Source organism: Dipodomys spectabilis, unplaced genomic scaffold (genome assembly GCF_019054845.1).
Source record: "Dipodomys spectabilis isolate Male_0828 unplaced genomic scaffold, ASM1905484v1 ptg000096l, whole genome shotgun sequence".
Classification (NCBI taxonomy): domain Eukaryota; kingdom Metazoa; phylum Chordata; class Mammalia; order Rodentia; family Heteromyidae; genus Dipodomys; species Dipodomys spectabilis.
Genome location: NW_024870773.1, coordinates 505305 through 524566, shown reverse-complemented (window position 1 = coordinate 524566; position 19262 = coordinate 505305). Strand labels below are relative to the sequence as shown.

The following is a 19262-nucleotide window of genomic DNA, read 5'->3' as shown; positions in this document are numbered from 1 at the left end:
CCTGTGTGCTCAAGCGCTGCCCCCTTTAAACATTTCCTCATGGTTCAGGTTGGATGTTGTTTTATTTACACAATGAAACGATACCAGCCTCCATCCAACACACACACACACAGGCTTTAATTCAAGGCCACATCCACACATTTTTGGCTGGGTCTTCATTGCTGTTGTTGGCTCATTAGAGTTGTCTGCCCAGCCTGGCTTTGCATTGTGATCCTCCGATCTCAGCCTCCTCAATAGGTAGGATTACAGGCGATAATTGACACCGAGGAGATTTCCACTTCCCAGACGGACAGGGAAATCCCACTCGTAAGGACAGCTCTGCAGCAAACTCAACTTGGCAAACTAATGTAAATAATTTAGATGAGCAGGGGTAAAATTAGGTGAAGCTCTTGTAGTGTAATGAATTTCCCAGATCCTTTGGAGCAGGTCAGAAGAAAGGCCACAAGAGCACTTATTCCAGCACAAGTTCATCGTATGGAGAATGGTTTCAGTTGTAGACACATTTAAGAGTTTGTGACCAGACAAGAATGAAAACAACAAAGGTTATTAAGTTAGCAAGGTTATTAATCACCCTCCACAAGCCTTCCTGAAGCTTGATTTTGCCAGCCATGGGCTTGAACACAGGGCTTCAAGTGCTCATTCTATTTATTGCCTATGGCTGTTGTGCTGTTACTTGAGCCACACTTCCAGCCCTACTTTTTGCTCATTCATTGGAGATAGTCTCATGGGCTTTTCTGCCATGGTTGACTTCAAACCACAGTCCTCCAGGTGTCCGACATATGAATAGCTAGGATTACAGGAAAGAGAATTGGCTAATTGTTCTCTATGTTTTAAGTGTACAAATATGATTAATCTCCAACAAAACACTGGCTTATAAGAACACATGTTATCTATAACTTCCACAGCATTTTCAGTGGCCAGTATACTATGAACTCACTTTGGGAAGCACTGTTACACAGAATTGCAAACAAAATTAACATTTAATTGTCTTGTAACTTACAGAACTTTATTTTCTTTAACATGAAAAGAGGGTTTTCTCTTAGTAAAAAGAAATCCACTAAATATTAAGACCAAAAAACTGTATTGTTAACTTTAGATAGTTTAAGGCCACATAATAGTTTTTCACCAGAAGTACATTAAAATCACTGGAAAGCCGGGTATTGGTGGCTCACGCCTATAATCCTAGCTACTCAAGAGATTTGAGATCTGAGGATCGCAGTGATTCAAAGCCAGCTGGGGCAGAAAAGTTTGTGACTCTTATCTCCAATAAACTATTCAAAAAAAGCTAAAGTGGCACAGTGGCTCAAGTAGTAGAGTGCTAGCCTTGAACACAAACTGGCTCATGGACAGTGCTCAGGCCCTGAGTTCAAGCCCCAGTACTGGTAAAACAATAAAAAATAAAACTAAAATCACTGGAGACCTTAAAAGAAACCAACAAACAAAGCTGGGTGTAGGGGCACAGGTCTGTAACCTCAGTGCATTGGAGGCTAGGGCACGAGGACTTGAGTTCAATGCCAGCCTGGGAAACACATAACCATTTTCCTGTCTCAAGAAAAATGTTTTAGTGGGAAAACATTTTAATGTTCTTCTTTGGACAAGTCTCTTAAGTCATAACAAAAATATTTATATGCAATTGAAGCTTTCAAACAGCCTAAAATACCTACTTAATGTGGTTAATGGATTTTTCTTTAGGTTTGCTAAGGATGGAACCTTCATGTAATATGTGTCACATACACATACATATGTGTGTGTGTGTGTATATATATATATATATACATATAGTCTAGTCATCACAAACTAAAATTACTTCATCTTTTAGAAACAAAAAATCAAGGATTCACAAACTATGGCATTTTATTTCAGAGCCTTTGCTTACATTTGTACAATATATTACATAATTCTTCATGTTTGCAGATCCTAATATATACTTTATAGCTTTTATTCTATAAGCTTTTTCTTCAACATTTTGCTGTCAACAAATCTTTACAGTCCTGTACACATTTGAATAACTTGAAACCATTTTCAACAAAATTAGTTACTGTAAGCACACACTACAAGACTGAAAATGCTTTTCTTAGAAAAGTTGAATGTAAAGAGTAAGGATTCTGACACGTTAGCATCTACAACAAAACGTTTCGAGAGTCTCAATGTCGTACTGCCAGAAACAAAACATGCCAGCCCCATTCAAAAAAAGCACACAGAACTACAAGTAAAACAGTCTGTACAATAAAGGACTGTGTATTAACAGTGCCAGGTATTAAATAGCTTCAATGAACACATCCGCAATATACAAATGTCTTACAAAGGTGAGGAATTAAATACAAGTGCCAAACAGAACATAGATTGAATCATACAACATAAAGTCAACACAAGTGAAAACAATCTCCTGTTTGTTTTGGATTTTATACAAGGCATTTAACTTTATAGACCTACTACCCCAATTAGCTATTTATACTTAAAATAACAACCATCTTTGTTAGACAGGTCATATAATCAACCTTTAGCCACACTAGTACAGTTTGTTCCTGAAGTCTTTTTGTTGTAAGCTCATAATAAAATAAGCAATACAAATGAATTATCTGTATTTAAGGGAAAAGAAACATTTACAAGAAAACACAAAAATATAACTGTTATAATTCATTATGAATAAATATACATTTTGAACTGGCTACAATCTTTATACATCGTTTAAGATTTAATACAGTTTATTAGCCATTTTCTTTTTTCACACAATGTATTATATCAAAATTAAAAAAAAATACTGATTTATAGAAAAATGGCAAAGTACAGTAGTTCCATTCCAATTGAAGGGGCATGAAAAGCCACTGCAAAGACCTTTTAGCCTAATTCAAATCTGTAAACATGTGCAGTCTATTTTTTGTTTAAGAGAATCTTTAGTATTTGGTTACCAGGATTGATGTCTAATATCCTGTTAACTGCAGGTTTTGAATTTATTACATGTGCTTGACTTATACAATTAGAGCCACCATATGGTGACTTGCTTTAAAAAACAATTTGCTTGTACAAATGAAAATAGGTTATTTTTTCATAAATAAATGGAAAAATATCAAATGTTCCAGCTTTAACAAAATACAAGGGAATACATATACAGTAAGTTATCTTAACATGTTCTGGCCCGCCCCTTACTCTGCTTACTGTATTGTCTCTACAGGCAGTGAAAAGCCTCCATTTGCCACAGTGGAAGGCCTTCAAGTTACCAGACACACAATTCCCAGACAAGTTGGAAACAATTATTGCTTGAGGAAAAGCAGTTCATTGTACTTTTTCTTCATAAAAAAGTGCACTTAAGTGCAAGTCAGCTTTTCAAGAAACATTTTTTTTAAATATAAAATAGTGCTTGTCTAGATTTTTTTTGTGCCACTGTGCAGTATAAAAAGGACGTGGCCCCCAACAGCCAGTAAGTGCAAAGTGCTCTAGCAGATCCTGCTGTCACCTGCACTCAACTGACATTCCATTCTGTGACGTGCTGGACATGGATGGCTCTGCTAACGTTAGCATAACTGCAGCCGTTATTGAACTGGATGAAGGTGAAGAGGAGGAAGAGGATGTAGCAGCACCTAAGGAGACCAAGCCATGGATTTAGAAAGCATGCCTACCAATGTAAAAAAAGGAAAGCACTTTTTTGTTGTGTTTTCCAAAATCATTTAGCTTGGAAATAACTTTTTTCTTTGAACTACAAGCTTTGTACCCTTTTTGTGTCTTTCCCTTTTGAGACAGGGTCTCGTACTGTAGCTCAGCCTCACCTCCCAACTCAGGAGTCTCCTGCCACTGTCTCCAGAGTACACACCATAAACTAAGAGCAGTCAATTCTCATAATACCACAAAAAAAAAAAAAAAAATGGACCGCTAGTATATCTCAGACTCCTAGACCACGCCAAACTACAAAGAGAAATAACAAAGGAGAGCCAGGGATGCGTCTTTCATGGATCAAAAATGAGGAACAGGGCAGCAGGCATGGTTCAGTGGTGAAATGCTTGCCTAGTTGTTCAAGTGCCTGGGTTCTGTCCCCAGCACTGCCAAAAGAGGAAGAAGGGAAAGATGAAAGGAGGAAAATTGTATATCCTGTTTATAAAATACAATTTAAATATAGCCTTTGTTTTCTTCAACAAATACTAAAGGAGTTGTGAAATCAAACAGGACAAGTCTGTTAATTTCTCCCCTAATTTGTCTAGTTTTCTGCCACTGGAAGTTTTCTTATGAACACTTACTGTGAAAGAACGGGAGGCTCATGATGACTCATGTCTGTAATCTAGCTACAGAGGAGACTGAAATCTAGAGGATCACCTTTGAAGGCCAACTGAGGCCCAGAAGTTTACTAGATTCGATCTCTAAAACAACCAGCAAAAAGCTAGAGACATGGCTCAGTGGTACAGTGCTGGCCATGAGTAAGAAAGCTGAACAAGAGTGCAAGGCCCTGGGCTGGGAAGGTGGCTCAGTGGTAGAGCGCTTGCCTTGCATGCCTAACGCCCTGGGTTCGATTCCTCAGCACCACATAAGCAAGCAAAAAAAAAAAAAAAAAAAAAAAAAAAAAAAAAAAACCTGGAAGTGGCGCTGTGGCTCATGTCAGCACAGTGCTAGCCTTGAGCTGAAGAGCTGAGGAACAGCGCCCAGGGCCCAGAGGTCAAACCCCATGACCGGACCCTCCCCCCCCCCCAAAAAAAGAGTGCAAGGCCCTGAGTTCAAGTCCTAGTACTAGCTCCAAATAATGCTTTAAAGAACAATTGCAAATATTTATTGAAACAAATTAAACTTTAATACACAGGGCAGTTCTCTGCAGGAAAGAAGCATCTGGCTCAAAATGGACACTTACTCTTTTAGACTTCTGCTTCCCTCTGCCTTCTGTTACAACTAAACAGCATATGCCCAAACCCTATGAGAACTCTATGACTGTATTTGAAGATAGAAGGAAAGGCCCTAATAACTGAGACAGAACTGGTGTCCTTATAAAAAGAAGATACACTAGATCTCCCTGCATGCACAGTAGCCACATAAGGACATGGCAAGAAAATGGTCATCTATGATCAACCATAATTGGCTTCAGAGAAAGAAAACCTGCTGGCATCTTAGCTTGGAATTTTAGTCTCTAGAAATGTGAGAAGATAAAAGTTCTACTCTTTTTTTTTTTTGGTTGGTCGTGGGGCTTGAGGCCTGGGTGCTGTCCCTCACCTCTTCAGCTCAAAGCTAGCGCTCTACCACTTGAGCCACAGCGCCACTTCCAGTTTTCTGGTGGTTCATTGGAGATAAGAGTGTCACGGATTGTCCTGCTCAGGCTGGCTTTGAACTGTGATCATCCTCAGATCTCAGCCTTCTGAGTAGCTAGGATTACAGGCGTGAGCCACTGGCGCCTGGCTAAATTCTACTCTTTTAAGACATCAAGTCTTTAGGATGTCCTTTTCTCTTAAGATTTTAGCTTATTTCCTCTTGTCATTCAGGTCTCTATAAAAATGTCCTATTTGTAATCGAAAGTAACTTACTCAGTGGAGAAAGCTGTTACATTCTGTTGGTACAACTAATACAGCCAACAAAGGAAAATATCATGAAAGTTCCTCAAAAAAGTTAAAAATACAATTACCACATGACCCAGCATTCCTACAACTGAGTGGATACCAAAAGGATTTAAGGTAAGTATGTACAGGGACATTTATATCTGATTAATTCACAATAACTAAGGTATAGAATCACCTTAGGTGCCTGCCTGGTAATGAAAAAGTATAGGCATAAAAGGATGAAATCCAGTTATATGCAGCAATACAGATAAAACCAGCAATCACAATGTTAAGTAAGACAGACATAGAAAGACTAGTACCACATTATCTCACTCATTTGTGAAAACCAAGTTAGGCTCATGGATGAAAAAAGTAGGACAGTGGTTACCAGAAGTTGGGGAGAGTGTAGGAGAATGGTCACACGGACAGATTAGGTAGTGGTTATAGTACTGTTCAGAAAGGAGTATGTCTAGGCATACTCAACAATATTCTATCAATGAACACAAAATAGCTAAAAGATCTGAATGCTTTATTTCTGGTGCTGGTAGTGGGGCTCGAACTCAGGGCCTGGAAACGGTCCTAAGCTCATTTTACTCAGGGGTAGCGCTCTACCACTTAAGCCACAGTTCCACTTCCAGGTTTTTTAGTGATTAACTGGAGATAAGAGTCTTACAAACTGTCCTGCCTGGGCTGGCTTTGTATGGAGATCCTCAGATCCCAGCCTCCTATCTGGATTATAAGGCAAGAGCCACCAGTACCTGGCTAAATGTTTTCATTTTAAGAAAAAGTGATTAAATGTTGGAAGGTGACAACATAAATACCTCAAGTTTTAATTATCATACTATGTTTCATTAGAGGTGGAAGAATATCTGTTAATCAAAGTACTTTTAAAATAAAGTAACCTATTCAATTTGCTTGATAGTGCTTTCTACTATTTAAAATTGTCTTAGTCAAACTTTAGGAGCTTCATGATTTCAAATAATCTGTGTTACAGATGAGGAAAATAAAGTCAAAAACTTTTCTAAAGATAAAGGCTTATTCCAACAAAAAGGAAAAAATGCTTACTTTCTCTTTCTTTCTTCTTTAAACGCTTTCTCCTCCGATCAATGGAAGCTACTTCAGATTTTAATGACAGGTAATGCTTCCTGATTTCTTGCAGTTTTTCTTGAAGGATTGTGATGCGTTCGGCACTTGTCATATTCTCCAGGTCCGCTGTCAATGTAAAAATTTCATTACTATGTAAATTTTGAAAAAAATACTGCAAAAAAAGAAAGAATATATAGTATGGTTGAGAAGTGACAGTGAGGCAGATAAAAGTTAAAGTCTTCACAAGATATAGCAGTGCATGTCTGGAATCCCAGCACTTAGTAGGTTAACGCAGGAAGATCAAGAATTTGGGGCAAGTGTGATCTACATAGTGGTAACTGTCTCAACAAATGAAGACTTCTAAATATTTGCCTCCCACAGATTTACTTTCTATCCTGGAATGTGGCACATAATAAATGTGCAATGTCTGTTGAAGGAATATGCTCAGACTCAAAGACCTTATGACCAATGCTAGAATTTTTGATTGCTTCCTTTTTTTGTGTGTGTGTTAGAACTGGGACTTGAACTCAGGTACTTGAGCTCTCACTTGGCTTTTTCACTTACAGCTGGCTCTCTACCACTTGTCTCCTCTAATCCAGCATTTAATTTTTTTTTTTTTTTTGCCAGTCCTGGGGCTTGAACTCAGGGCCTGGGCACTGTCCCTGAGCCTCTCTGTGCTCAAGGCTAGGCACCCTACCACTTGAGCCACAGCACCACTTTGGGCTTTTTATTTATATGCTACTGAGGAATTGGAAGCCAGGGCTTCATGCAAGCTAGGTATGCACTCTCTACCACTGAACCACCTTCCCAGCCTAATTTTTTAAAAATCTGTTGGTTAACTGGAAAGAAGAGTTTCATGGACTTTTCTGCCTCAGCTGGATTCAAACTGTCATCTTCATTATCTCAGACTTCTGAATAGGTAGGATTATAGGAGGTGTGAGCCAAGTGTGCAGGTTTGTTGTTGTTGTTGTTTTTGAACCAGTCCTGAGGCTTGAAATCACGGCCTAGGCATTGTTCCTGAGTTTTTTTGCAAAAGGCTAGAACTCTTACTACTTGAGCTACAGCTCCATGTCCAGCATTTTTTTAAAAAATAGAGTCTCATGGACTTCCTGCCTGGGCTAGGAATGAAGACCAAATCTTGGTCTTCATTTCAGCCTCCTGAGTAGCCAGTATACACGCATGAGCCACTAGCACCTGGCTTTTCTTTTGTTTTTTTTGACATATGGTCATATTATATAACCAGCCTGGCCTTAAAATCATGATCCTCCTTCCTATCTCTACCTCCTGATGCTGGCTGGGGTTATTTATGTGCCACAATCTATGCTAAAATTTCTAGTCATACACATAGTATTACTACAGCTTAAAAATTCATACTTAGCTGGGAAGTACTATAATTAGACAACCTACAATTCCAGGTACTCAGGTGGTAGAGATGGGAGTACCCCCCTTCCCAATCATGGTCTAAGGTTGATCTCTGACAAAAATAAGTTAGACTATATTAAAAAAAATAACAAAAGGTGACCCTGTCCAAAACGAAATGTACTCTTGTTATGTAACTGTAACCCCTCTATACATCACCTTTACAATAACAACAAAAAAAAACCTGCCACTCTCACATTAGGCATATAACAAATGCTCTTGGTTAAAAAAAGAAACAACAAAAAAACCTAAAGCAAAAAATGTTTGAAGGGGTGTGGCTCAAGTGGTAGAGACCTTCCTATTAAGTGTGAAGCCCTAAATTAAATCCTTAATACTACTAAAACAAATACAAGTGAAACAGGAGAGCAAAACATCAAAACTATATGTGTGAACTGGACACCAGTGGGTTTATGCCTACTCAGGAGGCTGAGATCTGAAGACTGCATGGAAAAGCCAGACTAGGCAAAAAAGCCCATGAAATTCCCATCTCCAGTCAACCACCAAAAAGCCAGAAATAGAGCTGTGGTTCAAGTGGTAGAGCACCTAGCCTTGAGCAAAACTGCTCAGGAACACTGTCCAAGCCCTGAGTCCAAGCCCCAGGGCAAGGAAAAAGAAAATTCAGGCAGTGGCTCCCTGTGTAAGTAGGATGAAATATCTGCTGCCCGATGAGCAAGGTACTTTACTTACACATCTGAAAACTCCACTTGTAAATCTTGGGTAACCGATTAGTGGGTTCCTTGAGATCAGGATCCTTATCCCCATTCTTGCCACATTTTCCAGGAGACTGTGTCCTTGCAGGAGATTTAGTACTATGGGCCTTCATTCCTGTGGAGACTGACTTGATTGGCTGAGTCTTTGTCACACTTTCACCAGCTGAAAGTTCTTCACTATCACTACTGTTTGCTGAAAGAAAAAGAAAGGGTATAGTAAACAAAAAGTTAGTAATAGATTTGCCTCTCATTACAGTAGACAACTTAAAATTAACTGAGTTTACTGACAACCTACTTAGAAAACCACACATGAAGACAGTTCTTCATGCAGTTAAGGAAAAGCAAAGCTTTGTTATCTAAAGTTGCCAGTAATAGTCTTATAAAAAATTAAAGACACACTACGCTTTCATTCTACTATTCAGACTGTCAAATATAAAGGGATTATATGATGGCTTTTTATTGTGGTAGAAACTTTCATTTAAATGTGGGCTATTTGCATGCACACCTCCCAATTCCTTGAGAACATGATATTCAATAAAGAATTCCTTGAGAAAAATACTCTCAATTTTTAGATGTATAACGAATTTCTTCTTAAGTAACTCCTAAGGTATAGCTTACTAAATCATCAGCCATACATAAAGAACCCAGAAGTCTCTGTAATAATTATGCCATCCTGCCTTTGCTGATGATACTGCAGTGTAAAATGGAAATAGGTAACTTTGACAGCTTATCAGTGAATGGGTGGTAAGAATGCATCTGTTAGAGATTAGCTCTGTCTAGGTACATAATATTATTTTGTATTTCATCAGTTATTCTACTTTATTATCCTCAGAGAATGGTTAATTCATTCTGCTTTGCCATGGCAGAAACCCAATAGTTAAAATGAGAGAACACAATAGCTGTATCTCCCTGGATGTTGATATATTAATTGAAGTGGTACCAGAATTTGAACTCAGGGACTTAAAACTTGTTCTTAGGTGTTCTAACACTTGAACTATGCTCCTAATATAAATGGTGAAGACATAAAGACAAAAAACACTATAATGTTAAAAAATTTTTAACTATTCTATCAATTATACCAAGTACTTATCATTCCTCAACTACAATAGCCACCTTCCACAAAAAAAATAGGCTCTGAAAACCTACAAAGTACTTCCAAGATAAGGAAAACACAAAGCAAGCACTTCTGGAGTAAAGAGACTCTACTCTTCTTTCACATCTGTCTCCCAGCCCCCCACTGCCTCTCTGACAGCTCTGGCAACTCCTATGCCACCCAAAGCTGGCCCCACGCTGTGCAGTGGCTGGCCTCGGCCCGCCTGTCATGGCCTTGCTGAGCACAGTCAACCCAGGACCCAAGGGATGCCATATTCACCGCCTGAAGTCATAGGGGCTCAGCAGAACCTCAGGGAGCTGGCCGAATAGCTTTTCTGCACTGCAGTGCAGCCAAGCGAGCTGCTAGCAAAGGTCAGGCAGTGGAGTGGCAGGAATCTCCTGGAAGAGCAGCAGGAGGTCAGTGTGGGATGCCTGAAAAACAATTCTTTACACATTTGCTACTTCTTTGTCTACAAAAGAGATCAGATGTGCTGCCCTCAGGAGAAATAGAGTATTACAATCTCTGCAAGCTGAGGACAAGGGTTACTGTTAGTTTTTAGTAAAATATACTTTGTACAAGCATTGTATGCTGCTCTTAAGGTCATATGGCAAGTTGCACTGGAAAGGAATGTCAGACTGGAATTATACCTCTAAAGCCACGTCTTCTCTGAAACAGGGTCTCTATAGCCCAGGCTGGCCTGAAAGTTGTGATCCTGCTCCCTCAGCCTACTGAGCACTGGGTACAGGTGACATGCAGGCTTAAAGCTATTGTGATTGTTTACTTCTACGAAGATTCATGATTGTTTACTTCTTTGCAGATTTTGCCTTGAAGAATCACTAACCCATTTCACTGTAACAAAAGGTAAAATATGAGCTGAGTGCTAGTAGTACAGGCCTGTAACTTGTAGGGTAGAAGATTCTTATCTCCAATTAATCACCACAAGGCCAGAAATGGAGCTGTGGCTCAGGTGGCAGAGCACCAGCTTTGAGTAAAAAAGCTCCAGGACAGCACACAAACCCTGAGTTCAAGCCTCAGGACTTGTACAAAAACGAATCAATCAATCAAAACTGCAAAATATAGAGAAGCATGCCACAATGCATGGTGTATTTAATGAGAAGGTTAAAAAAATTTTTGTTTCCATTATGCTAGATATTATTTTTAAAAAGACTATCTGATCATTCACCAGCAACTAATAGCAAGGCTGAATATTCCCTATTTGCTTAGAATTACTCTGGAAATTGCAAAGCTTTGGTGTGTGACCTTTCTTAGTGGAACTATTCCATAACCTCAGAGTCCACTTCCTAGTGAACTCATTTCTGGGCTCTGAATCTGAGGGGGGGTGGTGGTTCACACTTACGGCCTTTCCCCTTCTTTGCATTATTCACTGCAGTTGCTTTATGGCTTCGTTTCTGCTTCTTGGGTGGATTTCCTCCTCCCTGTGCATCCTTCACCCTCTTCTGGCCAGTGCAGGCTGTGACAGAGAAGAGTCAACGAAGACAAAATAGAATCAAACCAAGAACAGTTCTGAAAATGACACATTCTTCATGTGATGTGTAAACCATCATAAAATTAACAGAAATCTCAAGCTGTCATTAATAGAGCCAAATTCTTAAATAGTAAACTTTAAAAAAATCTTTTTTTCTTTTAAAAAAAAGACAATTTTTATTTTGAAGAACCAGATATAAACTTTAAATAGTTGTACTGGAAGTTTATCAGTCTAGTAATTTGAAAACAGGCATATGCTGGAAATAAAACTTGATATTTAAGACTCAAAGACAAAATGCTATGATTTAGAGACAAGTTGGAATCCACACAGCTTGAGGTACACTAAGGTTTGAGAACTCAGGGGCCTTGCACTTGCCTATCACTTTTTACTTTAGGTTCCCCTCCCCCCACATAGGGTGTTGTTTTATGCCCCGATAGACAGGACCACTGTCTTCCTACTTACATTTTCTACAGAGCTGAGATGACAGGCATGGGCCCCTATCCAGCTTGACTAAAAAGGTGGGGTATTATCTAACTAGCTTTTTACAAAACACTGTCCTCTCACTTTCTGCCTTCCAAGCAGTTAGGATTAGAGGTGAGTCCATTTATGACTAGCAATTAATTTTAAATGAAGTAATAGGGGGAGTGGTTATTTTTTTAATTCCAGTACTTGAGTTTAAACTCAGGGCCTGTGTGCCTTAGCTTTTGTTGTTGTTTTGTTTGTTTTTGGTCGTCTTTGTCAGTCCTAAGGCTTAAATTCAGGGCCTAGGTGCTGAGTGATACTTGCTTACAATCCCATCTACTCAGGAGGCTAAGATCTGAGGATCACATTTCAAAGCCAGCCTGGGAAGGAAAGTCTGTGAGGCTCATTAGATCTAATTAACCACCAAAAAGTGAGCAGAGATGTAGCTTAAGCAGTAGAGGGCCAGTCTTGAGTGAAAACAGCTAAGGGACAGTACCCAATCCCCAAGGTTCAAGCCCTAGTACAGGCACCAAAAACAAAATCTTTTTATCTAGACTAAGTTGGGAGGTAGACACTAAATCTAACTAGTAGATCCTTCCCACTGGCTCATACTGGGAGCTTGAGCTCGCTAGGCTCGGAACCTATCTTAGGAACACAGTGTGCATCAAAGTCCAGCTTCCCTCTTGTAGAGATGGAGTGTTGTGGGCTTCTCTGCCCAGGCTGGCATGATACCCAGACACCCCCCCCCCCCCCCCCCCCCCCCGGCTATAGGTTCAGACTACAGACTACGCTGGTCTCAAACTTTGATCCTTTTACTCTCATTCTTCTTTTTTTTTTTTTTTTTGGGTCCGGTTGTGGGCCTGAACTCTGGGCCTGGGCACTGTCCCTCAGCTCTTCAGCTCAAGGCTAGCGCTCTACCACTTGAGAGCCATAGTGCCACTTCCGGCTTTTTCTTTTTGCTTATGTGGTGCTGAGGAATCGAACCCAGGGCCTCAGGCCTGCAAGGCAAGCGCTCTACCACTGAGCCACCTTCCCAGCCCCTCTCATTCTTCTAAGTATAAGCTAAGATTATGGGCATGAACCCCAGCACCTGGCTATCATAGAATGTGGATTCTCCTACAGTCTTGTCTTTGCTATTCTGGTTATGGTTTTTACAGAAGAGTTTGAATTCATAGTTCAGACTGGCCTCCAGCTCTCAATCCTTCTGCTTAAATGCTGGTAGATTACAGGCACATGCTAGCATCATCTTCTTCCAATATACTTATTAGATATATATATATATATATTTTTTGCCGGTCATGGGGCCTAAACTTGGGTCTGGGCGCTGTCCCTCAGCTCTTCAGCTCAAGGCTAGAGCTCTACCACTGGAGCCACAGCGCCACTTCCGGCTTTTTCTGTTTATGTGGTGCTGAGGAATTGAACCCAGGGCCTCATGCTTGCAAGGCATGCACTCTAAGGCTGAGCTACTTTCCCAGCCCCTAGATATATTTATTAACATGAAGTCATATGATACAGATGCATTAAAAATTTATTCCTAAATATGCAAATTCTAAAATACTATTAAGTAATGCTTAAATCATGCTTAGAATGAAAAAGATAGCCTTTTTTTACCCTAAATTTGAGTAGCTCTCAATTTCCACCTTTTTAAATATAATCTAGATAAAGATTAAAAAGAGTAGCAAGGGCTGAAATGTGGCTTAGTGGTAGAGTGCTTGCCTAGCATACATGAAGCCCTGGGTTTGATTCCTCAGTACCACATAAACAAAAAAAGCCAGAAATGGTGCTGTGGCTCAAGTGGTAGAGTGCTAGCCTTGAGCAAAAACAGAAGAAAACAAAACAAAAAAAACATTCAGGGACAGTGCCCAGGCCCTAAGTTCAAGCCCCAGGCCAAAAAAAAAGGGGGGGGGGGCGAAATAGCAAGACTTAGCTTATCAACAGACAAAGCTAAGTAAATCTAGCTCCTTCTAGGCTGAGAGGACCATAGTGAAGACATAATCTCTCAAGAACGGTAATTACCCATATTACTGTTGAAAGCCTATCTAACCTTATTGTTTGAGAAAAGGATTCTTTTATTGACGATTATTGTCTTCATATCTGGGTAAAAGACCCAGGTGACACAAATACAATCATGTTGCCTATACTTACACATCCCAATCTAACTGCAGCTCTTTTAGTTATTCTTAAAAAATATTTTCAGGAAAATTTTGGGAAAATAACTTGGATTACAGGCATGAGCCACCGGCACCGGGCTGGGAAAAAAAACTTTTAAGCCAGATCTCAGTATCTTTCTTGGAGTCAGGGTCTCCCTGAGCAGTCCCTTCTGGCCTAGAAGTCACTATGTACCCCAGGCTGGCTACATCAACCATAGATAGACCATATCCCTTAGGGTCAACTAAAACTCTGAAGTGAGTATATTAAAATCTGATGTTATATGAAATACATATCCTTTAAAGCTTTCTATTCAATGGAAATGCATGTTTCAAATCAAAATTTCAGGCTAGAAAAATACTTACTTTTAAAGACACCTAAATGAGCGGTTCTAAGAAAAATAATGAAGAGTACAGCTCTGGCATCATCAGAAGGCCCTACTAGTTTTAGAAAGTGCTAATTTGAATGTCCACTTTTAACAACGTCATGGAAAAATAAAAAAGTATTTTTATACTTTATAACATATACAATGATCCTTCAGATTTGGACAATGCATCTAAGAAAGCATCAAATTCCTTCATAAACTCACACAAGTTAGGCTCAGTCAGTTTGACAAAGTTTCCCAAGGAAAGCATGTCTAGACTACTGCTCCAATCCACTGCATTCAGTATTTGATAAAGGATTGAGGGGGGGAGGTCTGTCAATTAACCAAAATGTATGTGAGGCTACACATTATAAATGCAAAACAAGGCTTCAGAAATGGAATTAAGCTGCTCATGCTACAAAGTCAACTATTATATATAATTCATTTTCAAACAGTTTTGACTTTGGGCCTGAGTTCAAGTTCTATCCACTGGAAATGTCACAGGCAATTCAATTCATATAAGCAGTATTAAAAGCTTTTAAATTCAACTCATTATCATTATTCAAAGGACCACATAAGCATATTACATAAGCACCTACATTACAAAAAACACTGTGAAGCCATTAAGACTTTAACAGAGGAAACCCCAAAATTTCATCTGTGTACTTTTCCTTCCTCACCTTTTTCAGGATGTTCAGGTTCCTGCTGATTGCTACTACTGGAACTCACGCTGGCATCAAAGCCTGCTGGCGAGCTATTTCCCTCTGACTGGAGGTCTTGGAGCTCTCCTACAACACTATCCACCTCAATTGTGCTGTCAGTTTCACTCTTGATACTTCGAACCTCTTCTTGGCTGGGAGCCAGGGGCTCTGATACTGTGACAGAAGACTGCTGCTGACTGGCTTCTGTTACAGTGACGGATGAAGGCGATTCAGGTGTAGTAGGAGGGGTATTGAGCACTGAATTGCTGCCACTACTCGGAAATTCAGACTTTCGATCACTGACATCGACTGTCTTTTCTTCAATGGGCTTAGTGTCAATAGTGGCTGGTGACAGCTTCTCTAGCTCTACACTAGGGGAACAACTCTCCTCTTCAGCCACAGTCTGCAGGGACTCCTCTGCTGCCCCTTCCTCTGGGGCAGGATGGGGTGGGGATGTTGCAGCCTCAGTATCAGAGTCTGAAAACAGCTCCTTAAGTGTTTTCTTAGGCCACTGCCCCTGAATACTTGACCAGACATCTTTTCGATCTTTAGCCCTGCTGTTTTGAAGTCTTTCATCAGAGGTGTTTAAAAGTTTTATTCTTTTTTCTGCCACTTCTGAAAATCCTGAATAGAAACCAGTTGCCCGTACAGATTTTCTTTTTTCCTCCAAACCATTGTATTTCTTGGTTGGTGTCATCTTTGCTTTTGATTTTTCCTCTTCATCTTCATCTGAAGAGCTGTTACTGCTGTTTTCTATGCAAAGTGATTCTTTGCTCTTAGCTCGCTCTTCCTTCTTGCCAGGTGATCCAGTTTTTAAACATTCTTCTGTATTGCAATACCTTCTTTTACCACGTTTTATTTGTGGCTTTGAAGATTTATCTGCTGTATCCTTTTTAACATCCTTTCTCTTTTTTATGACTTCATCATCCTCTTCAAAATCAGTATCTTCAGAGATTCCTTCTATATCTTTTCTTAATCTTTCTGGAGATTTTGATTTGGATATTACCAAATCTGACTGTACTTTGTTTTCTTCTAGCAAAGAGGGGCTATTATTCTGCTCTTCTTTTGCAGTAAGTTCATTTCTGGTGTGGGTCAAATGGTCCACCTTGGATTCTTCTTTGCCATTCTCATCTATGTCCTGAGCACCTCTATCATCTTCCTGCTCACTGTCCTCGGCAGAACTTTCAGAGGCTAGAAAAGAGGGGATAGGTGGAGATGAGCCAGATAGGAGCACTAGTAATGTCTTCATGTGCTCAGGCATTATGTTTAGAGCTACCCCAAGTATCAAGCTTTTACCTTGCTTGAGGAAATTGAGTTTCAAAGTGGTTAAGACACTTACGTGACATAGGACCATGGTGATAGTTATACCATAAATTCTTTTGCCAAACTCATCCAATAATAAAACATAAAAAACATAGCTCTCTCTGTACGAGAATATAAGAACCTTCAGGAAATAGTGTTTGAAAACTAAATCACTACAGCAGCCAAACATTCTAACCAACAATAAGCAATGAATAAAAGATCAGAAAATAAAAGTATAAGAAATTTTAGGAAAAAACTGATAGAATGAATTAAAAGCCAAACACAATTGTGGCAGATAAGGCATATTAGAAGAGTACCATGTAACAACAAATGAAAAAAAGAACAGCGGTCAGGCTCCGTGGCTCACATCTGTAATCCTACTAATGAGGCAGAGATCAGGAGGATTGCAACTTGAGGTTATATAGCCTGGGCAAAAAGCTAGCCAAGACCACATCTCAATCAATAAAAAGGCGGGAGATGGTGGCATGCAACTATTATCCCGGCTACGTGGAAAGCATGAATAGGAGGACCAAAGGCCAGGCTGGCCTGGGCAAAAAAACATGACCTATTTTTAAAATTAATTTACTTTATTGTTATTATATTATTATAGAAGTGATATACAGAGATATTACGTTTACATGAGTCAGGTAATGAGTACATTTCTTTTTTTAATTGGTGAGAGGGCCTGAACTCTGGGCTTGGGCATTGTCCCTCAGCTCTTCAGCTCAAGGCTAGCACTCTACCACTTGAGCCACAGCACCACTTCTGGCTTTTTCTGCCTGTGGTGCTGAAGAATTGAACTCAGGGCCTCATGCATGCAAGGCAAGCACTCTACCACTAAGCCACCATCCCAGCCCGGTATATTTCTTTTCATAGTGTCTTCTATTACCTCACTCTCTCCTGGTCTTTCCCTCCCACCTCTACACATGAGTTGTATAGTTCATGTTCATCAATGTCCAGTGAACTCCACTATTGCACTTTCTCACCCTTTTTCCCTCAAGTTCTGCACCTTCCTCCCAACCCTTCCAAAGATGTACTCTAAAACAAGACAACAAAAGCAAAAAGGGTTAACGGCAGGGCTCAAACTGCAGAAGTGCCTGCCTAGCAAGTATGAGACCCTGAGTTCAAACCAAAGTAAACAGAAAAAGACAACAAATATAGGCCAAAACAAACAAACAAAAAAACACACAAAAAATGCATGCAAGAAAACTGCCCAGAGCACACATAAAAGTTCCTAGAATAAGAGAGGTTAGATAATACACCCAAAAAAACACACAAAAAATGCATGCAAGAAAACTGCCCAGAGCACACATAAAAGTTCCTAGAATAAGAGAGGTTAGATAATACACCCTAAAGGTGAAACCAAATCCATAAAAGGAATATCTCACTGTGTAATTTTAAGACATTAAAGATAAAGACTCTTTAGCTACGTGAGAGGCTGGGATTTGAGAATTGCCATTCAAAGCCAGTCTGGGCAGAAAAATCTGTAAGACACTAAAATAATCAGATGTAGAGCTGTTGTAGGGAGCTAGCCTTGAGCAAAACAGCTCAGGGACAGTGCCCAGGCCCTGAGTTCAAGCTCCAAAGACTGGTACCAAAAATGTATAAATAATAGACAAATAAAGACAAAGTAAAGAAACAATAAAACACACAAAGAATCAGCAACTAGATGAGGTGCTGTACTTTAAATGTCCTCTCCAAAACTAATGCTGAAGTTTAACAGCTACTGTGCCGTACTGTAAAGTACAACTTTTAAGAAGGATTGAGCTTCATGAGGGCTTCAGCCTCATGAACAGAGTTTAATGCTGTTCCCACAGGAGAGGGCTAGTTACTGTCTCTCATTAAGTGTCCTCTGGTGCTCCCCCACCAGGGGATGTTCTTGCTACGTTACAGCAAGGCAGTAAGACTCTTACCACTGAACAGCTCAGCCTTTATAACCTTGCAAATAAAACATCTTTCCTTTATAAGTTACCTCATCTGTGGCACTTTGTTATAGCATTAAAAAACAAGACTAAAACCATAAATACAGGTATTTACACTGAGTCTCCAAATACTTCCCCTTACTTCTCCTCTGCTATATTAATCATTATTTTCCTGTCAGTACCAGGGCTTGACCTCAAGATCAAGACTTCAAGCTAGCTCAGCTTACTAATTCATAGCTGGTACTCTACCACTTGAGCCATGCCTCCAGCTCAATATCTTGGTACTTAAGTGGAAATAAAAGTCTCAAAGACTTTTCGCTTGGGGTGGCTGCAAACCTCCATTCTCCAGGTCTCAGCTTCCTGGGTAACTTCTGTATTTGAGTATGTATGTGTGCACACACAGATGCATGTGTAAGGGCCAGTCCTGGGGCTTGAACTCAGGGTCTGAGCACGGCTACCACTTGAGCCACAGTTCCACTTCTGGCTTTTTGGTATTTAACTGGAAATAAGAGTCTCACATGGGGCTGGGAAGGTGGCTCAGTGGTAGAGTGCTTGCCTAGCATGCACAAGGCCCTGGGTTAGATTCCTCAGCACCACATAAGTAGAAAAAGCTGGAAGTGGTGCTGTGGCCCAAATGATAGAGCACTAGCCTTGAGCTGAATAGCTGGGGGACAGCGCCCAGGCCCAGAGTTCAAGCCCCATGACTGACAGAAAAGTCTCACAGCTGGCTTGATCCTCAGATCTTAGCCTCCTGAATAACTAGGATTATGGGAGTGAGACACCTGCATCTAACTTCCTGTACTTAATTTTTTTTTTGGTCGTGGGACTTGAACTCTGGACCTGGGTGCTGTCCTTCAGCTCTTCAGCTCAAGGCTAACGCTCTACCACTTGAGCCACAGTGCCACTTCCAGTTTTCTGGCGGTTTATTGGAGTTAAGAGTCTCATAAAAAAAAATAAAAAAAAAAAGTCTCATGGACTTTCCTGCCTGGGCTGGCTTTGAACCGTGATTCTCAGATCTCAGCCTCCTGAGCAGTTAGGATTATAGGTGTGAGCCAGCCACCG

At 40.1% G+C, this 19262-nt stretch overlaps 1 protein-coding gene across 6 annotated transcripts in view; it reads right to left on the bottom strand.

The window, feature by feature from the left end:
• Nucleotides 1–1829: 1829 nt before the first annotated feature.
• Arid4b (AT-rich interaction domain 4B) overlaps nucleotides 1830–19262 on the bottom strand; it is a 117139-nt gene continuing 99706 nt past the window's right edge. For 5 of the 6 annotated variants that reach the window (XM_042685924.1, XM_042685928.1, XM_042685925.1 and 2 more), the window contains 5 exons: nucleotides 14956–16167; nucleotides 11173–11286; nucleotides 8700–8915; nucleotides 6573–6719; nucleotides 1830–3578 (listed from right to left, as the gene is read on the bottom strand). In XM_042685924.1, coding sequence (XP_042541858.1) covers nucleotides 3451–3578; nucleotides 6573–6719; nucleotides 8700–8915; nucleotides 11173–11286; nucleotides 14956–16167 — 1817 coding nt within the window. In that variant the 3' untranslated portion in view covers nucleotides 1830–3450. Of the gene's footprint in view, nucleotides 3579–6572; nucleotides 6720–8699; nucleotides 8916–10094; nucleotides 10214–11172; nucleotides 11287–14955; nucleotides 16168–19262 lie in introns of those variants that run through there. The other variant, XR_006148363.1, reaches the window with a different exon arrangement.